This window comes from Pararge aegeria, chromosome 19 (genome assembly GCF_905163445.1).
Source record: "Pararge aegeria chromosome 19, ilParAegt1.1, whole genome shotgun sequence".
NCBI lineage: Eukaryota > Metazoa > Arthropoda > Insecta > Lepidoptera > Nymphalidae > Pararge > Pararge aegeria.
In genome coordinates this window covers 15,108,949-15,122,258 of record NC_053198.1, presented here as the reverse complement: position 1 = coordinate 15,122,258, position 13,310 = coordinate 15,108,949, and the positions used below count along the sequence as shown (strand labels likewise).

Sequence of the window (13,310 nt, the reverse complement as noted above, 5' to 3'; positions counted from 1 at the left end):
TTTTTATTTTATTCTAATATACCTATATCTAGTCATCGTAGATAACCACAGAATTGGGACAGACAGAAACCGTGTACACGACTAATATTAAAGCATCAAAATTTATGGCTGAATGAGGGTTAGGTATATCCTTAACAATATCCTTAACTATGTGCATGCAACTACAAATAAAAGCAACTAGATTTTAACCCCCGACGTAAAAACGACGTTGTGTTATATTTGACGTGTCTTTGTGTGTGCGTCTGTCGGTCTGTGGCATCGTACTTTCCGAACGGATGAATCGTTGTAGGTTTTTTTTTAAGTTTATTAATTCATATACCTACGTATTCCTGATTAGGTCATGTTAAGTAGATAATAACTTTTTTCTCTAATTACTAAAATATTGCATAGTTTGCATGCTTCAATGTTTGTTATTTCTTCACGCCCTGACTGAAATGTTTTAGCTCATACTAAAAACCTTATTTTTTTTCCCGAAAAATTCGAATTCCCTTCGGTTTTTTTTTAAATAACATCTGAAATATTTTCTCTTTGATTATTCTTTATTTGCATATGTTCTCTTAAATTTGTTTCAACTGCTTTTTTATTGCATTTAATTTTTATTTAACATTATTTATTTGTGAAGTCTACGCAGACAAAGTTGCGGGCTAAGCGTGTATATCAATAAAGATAACCAGCACTATTTAGTTATTTGCACAATGATATATCTCTTGATGTCTTAATTATCATATTATGTTAGCTCAACAGACGCCATTTTAATGCAAGTAGCCTGCGAAATATTATATTTATTTATTTATTTATTTATTTATTATATTAGGCAACTAAAAATACTAACAATTGTAAGATTGTATCAATTCTTATATATATGAGAAGATAGAAGTAAAAATATCCCTAATAATATTATAAATGTGAATGTAAGTTTGTTTGTTACGCTTTCACGCGAAATCTACTGAACCGATCTTCATGAAACTTTTTATACATATTCTTGGAGGTATTAGAAATAGCAGTAAATACTTTTTATTAAAAAAAAATGTAAAAGATAAAAAAATGTTTGTGAAAAAATCTCAAAATCTCATATGTGACTATAGGTGTAGACTATGTAGCAATACGCTGCCTTCCAAAATTACGCGGGCGTAGCCGCAAGGCACATCTAGTATTAGTATAAATATAAATAGATGTAGAATATGGGTATTACGACAATATACACATCACTATTTAGCTCCAAAGCTTGCAAACATAAAGACTTATAGTATACAAGATAAACACCCAGACCGTAGCTTGGTATACCGTGGGTACGCTAAAAAACATTTATGTTCATCCCACAAACATATTCCCGTTGTGGGAATCGAACCCCCAGTCTTTTCACTTTAATTAATGTGACTAGAAAATGAAATTGAAATCCATTTGGAAAGTGAAATAAAACTTACTTAGTAAATTTCAAGTAAAGTTTTGTTTACAATACCCGGTTTTAACATGTAACTTTAATTATTATTGGGCAATATTAAGTTTCTAGCAGCAAGACGAAAATAACGATAAATAGTGACGATGAAATGTGTGATGTCGCCTGAGGACCAAGTCGGCCTTGCAAGTTGACTAGTCTGCAGATGTTAACTTGAACAAGTCGATAGCAACATTTGAAATAAAGAATAAAATGATGTTCACCCATCCCAGTCAAACACAGCGTGTCAGAAGAGGACGGCATCATTTAATTTCAGCGCGTCCATATTTTATGATAAATAGCAAAACGAAAACGCCTGAGTGTGTTCCCGTGTCCGATTGATATTGTTTGAATTTAATTTATTTTATGCATCGCGGGGATTTCGCGCCAAATGAATACCCCGTTTCCGAACTGACAAAATTTTAAAATTAAATCGAATCCGAGCGTTGCTTGATTTTTGAAATTGGAATGAATACGTCATCCCCGACAGCGTGTATGAATATGAATACAGTATGAAAACAATCGATTCACCGTTTTATTATTCGTGATACATTTTAAATGTTATTATGTAAATGTATGCACTTAATATTTAATTTGCATTTTCGGCCATTTTACCTACAAAGTTTTGAATCGAATTGAGTGGTTATAACCTAACCTAACTCATAGTTGGATTTTCGCTAAAACCACTGTTAATACGGCCTGTAATTACTATCACTTGTAATGTGATAAGGAGGCTTTACGTGCTCACCGAGGCACGGGGAGGATAAAACAGACTTCCTAACTCGGAACAAATAGTTATGGCAAGGATCTTCTCAAGGAATGAGAAGGATTTAGTCCACCACGCAGGCCAAATGCGGATTGGTAGACTTCACAGGTATTCCTAGACCTTCCCCCGAAAGGGACACTGAAGGTCTGACCACTTGGCTATCACGCAGTGTTTGTATCCTCTTTAATAATTAATTTTGAATTTAGAATGCATATCGTGCGTTGTGATTTTGGAACGAGTTTTTAATAATTTACTGATGGCGAATTGACTCTATATTTGATTCTTTTTTTAAATACTTTTCAAATACAACCCAACAGTTATTATAAATGAACCGTGCTTTAATGAGCGCAAAGGTGATTTTCGATCAGTCACATGTGGCAACATTTCACGTTTTAAAACGCCGTAAAAGCCCGCTAGCGCCCCGGCCAATAAAGGACGGTAACGTAAAAGTTTTATGGGCGATTTTTGTGTGTTTATTACAAATGAAAGTTGTTCGAACGCTAATAAATTAACATGCTTTAATGACCTAATCAAAGTTTATGACGCGAGGCGAATCCCGACCAACTCCTAGTGTTGCACGGTTAGGGTTACCACAGTACAGGAATTTTCCTGACGAGTCCGAAATTTTGGACTTCGCCATAATGTCTCATAGCTCCGCTGTTCTATCAAAGAAGGAAGGGTATAGAGCTGAGATCCACCACGCTAATCTTAGATTTCATGAGCTCCTGATTATGACTGTAAACGACGCTCTTACTCGCTCTCCAAGGCAAGTAAGAAAAGATTACATTGCCACTCATGATGGTCAGTATTAGATCGTTAAATATTATATAACTCGTATAGGAGTGGAATTTTGTATCGATTATAGAAATTTGGAAACTCTGACGACGTAGGTACTTAACCAAAAATTTCTGTTAAGCATACAAGTTTTTTGTTTTCGTAGAAAATGCTTTTATTCTATGCATTATATCCGTAAAAGTTAGATATCAAATTGAAATAGTAATTTCATAATAATTGTAGTGTTATTACGTTTTTTATATGACCAGGCTACTTGGGAGCAGGCCGCTCCGTTCTCATATCTCACAAGATAAAAAATGTGAAGATTGTAAACTGTAGAATGATGACTAGTTTCTTGCCGGGTCTTCTACGTAGAATCTGTCTTCCAAACCGGTGGTAGAGTCACTACAACCCGAATGACTTGACGTTACAAAAGTGCTTATAATCTATTCCTACTTTAATTAAATGAATATTATAATAATAAATAAATAGTATAATAAGTATAATATACTCTTTATTAGTATAGTACGAAAAAGTAACGAAATAAATGTATCAGCCAAAAGGCAGCCTTATCGCCAACTAGTTATGGTTTTGTACCTACATCATAGAGAAACCTGGTAACCCTACGCCCGATTAACTTATTTCGCGGCGAAAAAAAAACCGCCGGTCGACCGTAATTATTTTTCGAGTTTTATGAAGATTGGAAATTTTTGTTAACATGATCGTTTTTACAGCCTCACCATGATTTACGGGGCTCCCCGGCGTCTCTCGCGACTTACCCATGGCATCTGGAACAAAGCAGAACATTTTATGGTTAATGGTTGTCTGTTAATTCGTAAAATTATGTAAAATGTAAAAAAATGGCATTGGCGGACGAAGCAGGTGGATGGATGGTTACTGTAAAACCATCGCATATAAACAGAGGAACACTTTGCAGGGCATGCACACGAGGCGTCAGAATACCACGCCCTTCATACTTGAACACAGCATTGCAACAATGCTGCTTAGCGGCAGAAATGAGCATGGCGAGAGTACTTCCCCGGACGAGCTCTGTCACAAAAAGCTCTACAACTACGCATAATAAAAATTCGCTTAAAATTAGGGGAAATAGAAAAAAACGGATTGAAGCAGGCGCTACTTTGCGGAATTCCATGATATATTATGAAAATTAAGCTTAATTTGCTATGCGCCGCGAAAAGCAGGAGAATCTGTATGGTGTAATTTATAATTTCTTCAATCTTTATACTCCACACCAAACAGATCGTCGACAATGTCTCCCTCTACGCACGTTTCGCTCCGAAACCGGAGCATCCTCAGGAGATTTTGACTTTACAATGATCAAAGTCAAAGTCAAAGTCAAAAATATATTTATTCAAGTAGGCCCACAGGTGGCACTTTTGATGCGTACATAAGAATTACACGGTAGTGAGTTGATATGGCGATAACCACATTCGTAAACTTAAAACTAAAGCTACGAGGGTTCCAAACGCGTCCCGGTCTAAGAAGAAGCCCACAACAAACTTAGCCGGGTGTTTTTTTTTTTTTTTTTTTGTTATCGCCATCTCACAATGTCATTTTAAATTATTAGAAGAGCAACCTGGTTAGAGCAATAATTTACACCCAAGCTTTTTTATCGTTTACGTAGTCCTTTATACTATAATAGGACTTTTCTATAAGCTTACGTTTAATACAAACTTTGAACTTTTTAAGAGACATCTCCAAGATGTCAATTGGTAGTTTATTGTAGAATTGTATGCAATTTCCTTTAAACGAATTATGAATTTTATGTAACCCAGTATATTGCACTGTAAGTTTATTCTTACTTCTAATGTTTAAATTATTGCAGTCACATTTTTTCTTAAATTTAGAAATGTTTTTATGGACGTACATTAAATTTTCAAATATGTACTGACTATACACTGTCATTATTTTAAAATCTTTAAATTTATCTCTCAATGACTCTCTCGGACCCATTTTGTAGATAGAACGAACAGCCCTCTTCTGCAGCACGAAAATAGTGCTAATATCAGCAGCATTACCCCAAAGTAAAATTCCATATGACATAATGCTGTGAAAGTAACTAAAATATACCAGTCTAGCAGTTTCTACGTCGGTCATATGGCGTATCTTCTTTACCGCATAGGCAGCAGAACTAAGCCTGTTCGATAAATTATTTACATGAGGGCCCCATTGAAGTTTAGAATCTAACGTTATTCCTAGAAAAACTGTCGTATCCTCCAGTTTCAGTTCCTCATTATTAAGTAGTACAGTGGTTTTCACGTGTTTAACATTAGGTAAAGTGAATTTTATACACTTGGTTTTTTTTCCGTTAAGAACCAAATTATTAGCTTCAAACCACTGTACCACTTTAGCGAGAGAGTTGTTTACGTCGTCAAAAGCTAGTTCACGTCGATTTATTTTAAAAGTCAGTCGAAGTCGCGAAGGACAGCTAGTATATGTATATAAAAGATATATATTTATGTAAGATCCGTAATGATCAGATTATAATTTTCAGAGTTGTAACAACCTAGATACGGAGTAAACTATATTGGGCTCGTATCACTTGTTATCAATTCTTAGAGTGCGTTATCATATCGAGTCAGATTTGACATAATGACAGCTCTTGACAGGTTGACAGGTGACGGGCTGTACAGAACAGCTCACCGTTAGACACTTTGGTAGTAAATCAAAGTTATTATAAATTAATGTGTCTGGTTAGAGGCTTCGGCGTCGGCTAGTTACCACCCTATCCACAAAGATCGCAAAATCTCTACGGAATGATGTTCTTGGAAACTTTTTTCTAACTTATAACTTTTATAAAACAGGAATATAAAATCTATTATCTACGTATCCTCATGCGCAAATTTAATTACTTTTATCATAAAAAGCTAAATCTCTGCAAAGTTTTCTAACGATACTCTTTTTTTTACTTACTTTAACTATTAAAGTGTAAAAAAACAGTGTGTTAACAGTTTTTAACACACGTAGTATATAAAATCTGACTATTATCTACCTACTGTTAAGAGTAGGTAAGTGAACTTTCTTGAAACATAACACGCTCATGTAAAAAAGGAGACCAGAATTTTTATTTCACAATTGCAAAATAACTGACCATGGCAATCTTATTTCCTCGCGGTATCTCTACAATGTTGTTTTAGCACACCATTAATGAAACTTTATAGCCCCGGCCAGCGGAGCGGATCCGCGGGCAATGAGCACTGCTAAATAAATAATTAACCGTAGGAACCGACTATAGACTTTTTTGTCTAGCAATTTTTTTGTCCTATGGGTGTACAGTGTATTTTTTTTAGTATTTTATGGTTGATTCACGACGCATACCCTAGTTTACGTTTTCAGATATTCGCCTAATTTACGTTTTCAAGTTTAATAACGTCAGTTAATTGCCAAACTATGACGTTTTCTGTTTACGACGTTGGTTTGTCCATACAAAATAATAGATCTACCGTCATTTACGTGGGAAATTACATTGAGAGCACTGAAAAGCTTGTGTGTAAGTTTATCAAATAATGCGACTAAGTATTATTTGAAAATAAGTATTTATATAGCATGCCTTAGCGTCCCTAAATAATACTGATTTAAGCGTTGGTAGTAAGATCTTTAATCGGAAATCCGTTTTGGATTTTATTGCACTGAAATACCAAGGACATGATTTAAAAAAACCTTAGTTTCGGGTCTAAAAGTAAGGGTCATTAGGATGATGATATTTTCCTCACTTTTATGGAGCCCTAGTACATCTTATTTTTAGAACTGACGCCACAATCAAGCAATCCAAAATTGTCGAATAAAATGGTAATGTTGGTTCAGAATTCAGACTGTATTAAAAACCCAAACAAAATTCTATTTCGATATCACGGGCTACTATGAAGCTTTCATGCAACTTCATTATTGTGAGGTTATGGTGACAACTATAAATAAGTTAAAATCAAAGCTCCCCTTGTTTTAGAAGAAGCTTACAACAGACGTATGGCGAAGTTTTAATTTTTTTAAGCTTTTTATCTTTTATACAATCTCTTTTATTAGAATAGAGTTGACCGATAAGCAAGAGGGCTCTTAAGATTGGCCGCAGGGAATGTTTGCTGCTGCTATTTGCACACACAAAATTGGGTCAGACAACTTTTTGTCGCACGATATGTCGCCAGTGTAATCATTCGCTTAAAGAAGTTTTTTCCTTCGACTCAGAGAGCGGTCGCCGGTTTGGTTCTATTTACATTCCGACTGGGCACGACCGTCCGGTTACATGGTTATCGGTGAACTGACTCTAAATTAATAAAATATTATAATTTTTTAGTTTCTACCTACATCCCATTAAAATATTCAAAAAATTTTACCATGCAAAAAAACGTAGCAATTTTGCATAATACTTTACTCATGCTTTTCATTTCTAGAACTTTAAGATTGATTTAGAATATAGTTTCCATTTCAGTACGTATATTGTTTTGCGAAATATGTTTATAGTTATATAAATTGTATTAATTTATAACCGATTGTTCTGATTATGAAATGTTTTTAGTAAACAATAATAACTAATGTAATGTTTCAATGTTCTTCATTACTCTGTATCTGTGACGTAGGTATTATGATGATGCAGAGCTAAGAAACTTTTACTTATGATTGTACGAGAGATAAAGAACAAGTAAATAAATTTAACACTTTTCGATTATAATATTGCGTATATTACAATTATCAGTATGTTATTTACTGCCAATAATAGTATTAACTTTAGTTATACTTTAGCAAAATAATCACTAAACCGGCCAAAAAAACTATAAAATTGTCTCTATTATTCTTTTGAAGCCTTTCTACTGGATGAAGTGATATCTTCAAATTTCTTGTTTAGTTAGCTTCGTTTAAGTTATAGGTATCTAAAACCAATACCAGAGTATTTTAAAGATATGGTGAAAGCACGAGATCGACTAGTTTCTGTATTCTTAACTCTGCCGCTATGTATTTATCGACTTTATGACATTAACTCTTTCAAAATCACACACGAATGGTGCGTATTTTGGTTAAATCAATTGATCACATAATCGTTAAACCAGAAACGGCTTTTGTAGTTATATACTTCATGTTATACGGTGGTACCATCTTCCGACTCAAAATATACAGACACGACAAGATCTTTAACTTCATTTTATTATTTTTTCGTTCAGAAAACAGACTTAAATGATTATTCGATTGCAATCTTTAAGAGAGTAGTACGCTATTGGGCAGTTTTCTGTATCTAGTGCTTACGCTAGTTAGCTTATTTTGGCTGGATTTAATGATTTAATCGATGATCGAGTAATCATCAGTTAAGAGTTATCCCGATAGCAGTTGCACCGGACCCGTTCTCCGCGTGTGACGCAGCCATACTTGGAAATGTACGTATGATTCCGCTTACTTGCCTCGGCCGGGCTCACATGCCGACGCGCAATTATTGACGGCTGTTCTGTTTTCGAATTGCCGTATTACGTTGGAATTTTGATCTTTCAAAATGGGAGGCTACGTAAATGCGTGCGTTTACTGTTTACCTGCTGTCACGAAAGTGGCTTGTCAATTTTGCAACGAATGAATTATTTTGGTTACTTGAATATTTAATTATTTTTGATTTTATGCTGTTAAGTGTACGTTTTTCAGACAGTTACAATCTCTGCTCTGTTCTCTGATTCTCTGTTGCATTTATAATCAACCTTCAAAAGGATTGGGGGTGTTGATGTGGTATACAAAAATGTTTTCTTAGCGATGCCAACTAATAAGTTTCAAATATCACTCTATTTATTTCACTATATTTATTTTTAATTTTATATAATTATTTAATATTACTTTATGAGGATTAATTAAATATTTTCAAGATATTCCGCATTTTAGTTAGAATAAAATAGTAAGCAACAGTGAGAAATGTATTTAAGGTGCAGTATATTTCTAAAACACATACCAAGAATATGATAATATCTTCAGTTAATTAAGTTCGTAGCAGGATTGCTCTCATACCGCGTTGATAGGTAGTTACAGAACAGTTCATGAAGCGACTCCCTCCTTAGCTAATTTTGAGAACTTAACGTTTTATATTTTTTTCCAAACCGGATCCATATAAAACCAAATTATAATACGCAATCAGCACGCTTTATCAAATTCTGCAAAACAACATAATTCACAATTATCTATTACAAGATTATTAGCCGGATTCGTATACACTGTACAAGTTTATTAGCGAGTACATTTAATTATCGCCTGCTATAAACTATCAACCCAGTACTATAATTGGTTATCTAATAATTTCCAATCTCGGTTAGCGCCATGTGAGCTAACCCTTATCCCGTTGCGTGTTCAGAGTGGGAGTCGCTCTTAATAAGACTTGTATATATACAATAATAACAACATAACAGCACATTGTATTTTCAACTTTGTGAAGTTATAAATAAGGATTATATTATAAGTGCGGTGGAGTTGAGACGCAGGTTATTTATATATCGTGACCACGAGGTTTGACAATTCGTACGAGTAAGGTGGAATGTTGGTAACGGGAACACTGGTATCGGTGATACGAAAGATCTTTTAGATTTTCATATATACGCTGTAATAAGTGTGCTAGAACTTAGAATTCTCGTGAGACCGATGCTAGGCCGTGACATACATTTTGTTTATACTGTAGAATGTATGGGTATCTATCTATTTTAAGTAGATTGTATGATATTCTAAAATAACGAGGTGTTTGTTATATGGAAGATATTCCTGAGAATAAGCTTCATAAGAAATTTAAAAAAAGATTTAATTTGTTTGAATAAATAATTAATACGCTGTATTAAGCGCATGGAAACGTAGCAATGTCAACAGGAGAAAATAGCAAGAAAAGTTTAACGATAATTTGGTTCCAAGTATACTACTTAGAACCAAATTGATATATTGATCAGGTCCGTCAATCAGTAGTCAATGTTAGTTGACTAATGTTGAACCTGGATTGTGATCATTTGATATACTGCCAGGATAACACTATCATAAAATCCGTTCGTAGTATCGCCATCACAAATGATTGTAGAATAATTAATTGATCGTCAATAATTGAAAAGCAAATAGGAAAATGGTACTTGACACACAAGCACGCAAAACCGTTTACCCCAAACGGCATTAATTTTGTCGTCGTGAATAAACAAAATTATTTATATTTTTGAAGTTATACTTCTCTTGGCGTGTTAGGGAAAAATGGTGAGAGTAATTTTTTTAAGGATACGCGCGCACACCGTCACAAAAAAACGACACCATGAAGTTAGCTATAGTAAACATTTAAGTTTTTCTAAACTGTCTTTCTAACTGTTTTTCTAAAAGTCAACTGGACTTTTACTGGAAAATACCTTATTTCTATTGGAAGTGGCGTTTTTTCTACAAACGTAGAATAAGACGAAACGAAAGATATTTTTTTTTTAAAGATTTGTATCTTGTTCTAACGCGTGTACTTAAGTAATATTCGTAATGCTAAGCATATTTTCATGTAAGTTGCAACTGTCACTATAAACAAACTATCAAAAAAATAGACAGACATACACGCGGGGGATCAAAATCCCTAAAGGGCCGTAAGTAATGAACAAGTCGTGTACGGGATGGTACCAGGGTTGCATGAGCTAGACGCAGGCTGATATCAGCGGTACAAGCGATCGCACTTAACCGTCACTTACGTATCACGTCTGCAGCGCTATCATTCAGCGTCGCGCGCTGCATTATAGTCCGAGAGACAGTTGGGAGATGTCATAATGTAATCGATTGTTCTTTTTAGATACACTTTCATAGAGTAATTAACGATGTACGGTTCATAATTGATGTCAAAAAAAAGTGTTTCAAAGATGCACTGCGATCGAATATAATAAGCTTCAAGTGTTAGAACAATATTTGAGAGTAAATAAATGCAGTCTGGCGGGTTTTGTAAAATTATTTGTTTAAAAACGGCGGCTTGGACCACAATATTTGGTTCTATGCGGGATATTTGCTCTTTTTGGTTACTGTGCATTTTTACAAATCCAGAGTTACATTACATACATACCTACATTTTATTGCATTTTAGTATAATATGTGTTAGGTCCTAATCGACTGTCTGGCAGCATCATCATCATAATATCAAGTAATGGACGTCCACTGCTGTGCCTGTGTCTACCCGTCTTTGGTACGGAATTCCAAATACCACGTTTTTGTGCCGCTTGGGTCCAGTGGCGACTTGTTTGATATTATCTGTCCACCTCATCTAGGCTCTACCAATGCTGCGTTTACAGGTGCGATTGGGACTGCAACGTCCACCAGAACTCCAAACTATGTGCCCCGCCATTGCCGCTTCAGGTTCTCTGTGTGCTATATTGGTAACTCTTGTTTTTCTATGAATATCTTAATTTCTGATTTGATCACGAAGAGGTACTGAGCTTTTTTATGAGACACATAGTTAGCGAACACATTTCGGAGTCACTGTCTGTATTTTTATGAAAACATGACTCTGGCCACAAAGAAAGCACACATCATCAAAAAACTGAACTTATTTCCCATTTTTTATGTATTCGTGGGAAAGGAAATATTGCAGTGGTCTTCGCCACTACTTTGGTATCACGTCTGCAGCGCTATCATTCAGCGTCGCGCGTTGCATTAGCGACGTCGCCGGCCGATAATTTATTGGACACCTCCGCGCGGCTATGCGGGCCTGGTCACTACGGTATTGATAGTGGGGATGATTAAAAATGCTTCTGATATCCTAATGGGGGTCCCTTCTTCCTACACCGGCAGAATCTTATATAGATAGCTCATGTGGCTGGATGGTTAAGTTAACACGAAAATTTAATGGGCATAGGTTTAAATACCATATGTAGGTGGGATGGATGCACAAGTCTCAAACCAATTAATAATTTATTAAATAGTCGGTTTTATGTTCATTACTGTTTTTCTTTTAATTTATATTTTGTTTTTATAATTTAAAGTTATATACGATTAGAAATAAAGTATAATCAATTTAGGTTAATTTATTAGATCACATAGTATTTCAAAAAGATTGAATGATTTGTACCAGAGGTAGGCCAATTTCATCAATGTTGAATCTGTGGGCCAGACTAAGGAAGACGTAAAGACAATCGCAGCCAAGCGTCACTCACTTTTTAATGGATTTATATGTTACTACTGTGATTTTTATAATGGAACGACGTAAGGGCTAACTTCAAAATACGTGTTGGTGTTAAGAATGAAAACTATGCGGCTTTCATGGTAGGTAATAATCGAATTAATTAAAAAAAAATACATTTAAAACTACCGGCATTGTCGTGGGTGAATGAAAACGCAAATCGATAAGTGATATATTGGCCATTAAGCATAGAGCCTGCATGCACTCTGAAATGACAAGCATTGTAAGCAAGCTCCACATAAAATTATATAATGAACTAATACCGGCGACCCTACGAACAATGGGCCTGATAATTGGGCCCTTTGTCCGCCCGAATAGAAAATTTCATGTTCAACCTCACAGTCGAAATGGCGTAATTTCGTTTTACTGCGCGAGAGTTTTAATGTAAATCACTCGGCTTTGTACAGATTCACTTGGATGCGTCTAATGAATTTAATTGCAAATTTTCTGTGAATTTTCATGTTTATTTTACTACCGAAGGAGTTTAAACAAGAGTTTAAATTATACAAGTGTTGTCTTGTTCTTTTGCTATTTGGGTTTTAGGTGTGTTGTCTGTATTAGATAATTTTATTTCAATTGTTATCTGTAAAAAGACTACAGTGAAACCCAGAGTCGTAAAGGAAGTTAAAAAAAAAAGTAATGTATTGTTTCCAATCACATCTTATTATTGTAGGTAAGGAGTTAAATCTTAACGAGATCTTGAAATGGAATTTAGGAACATACAAGGAGAATAGTCACGACCCATAGGCTGAAAACCTATAAATGAAAAGGATGGGAGTATGCTAGTAGAAGTGGATGAATATAGGTTTTTAAGACTTCGCCTAAAGAAAATAACGAGGCAATATATTGATATGCTAGCCAATGTTTAAAAATTACATATTTTGGTGCGAATTGATTGTAGGTAACGACGGTTCTGAGTTTTGATTAAACTGTGTTCCTAATATACTTTAAATTCATATAAAATGTGATTGTTACGGTACTGAATGATATCAAAGTGAAACTTAATCCGTTGATTTTTCACGCAAAAAGTTTAAAATTGAAGTTATGTAACTGTCGAAATAATTTTCTAAACACGAGTAAAATAAAAGTTGTTTATTTTAGCAACTTAAATTTCGAACACGCGATTCGAACGCGGAAAGAAAAACAGTTTGTTATGACGTGTGTCGCGGTAAAAGTAAAGTTATTGTTCC

General features: G+C 34.7%; 1 protein-coding gene across 2 annotated transcripts in view; it reads right to left on the bottom strand.

Moving 5' to 3' along the window:
* Window positions 1–13,310, bottom strand: part of LOC120632277 (homeobox protein homothorax) — a 461,602-nt gene that overhangs the window by 232,051 nt on the left and 216,241 nt on the right. For both annotated transcript variants that reach the window (XM_039902101.1, XM_039902102.1), the window contains exon 8: window positions 3,755–3,763. In XM_039902101.1, the coding sequence (XP_039758035.1) occupies window positions 3,755–3,763 (9 nt within the window). The remainder of the gene's footprint in view (window positions 1–3,754; window positions 3,764–13,310) is intronic.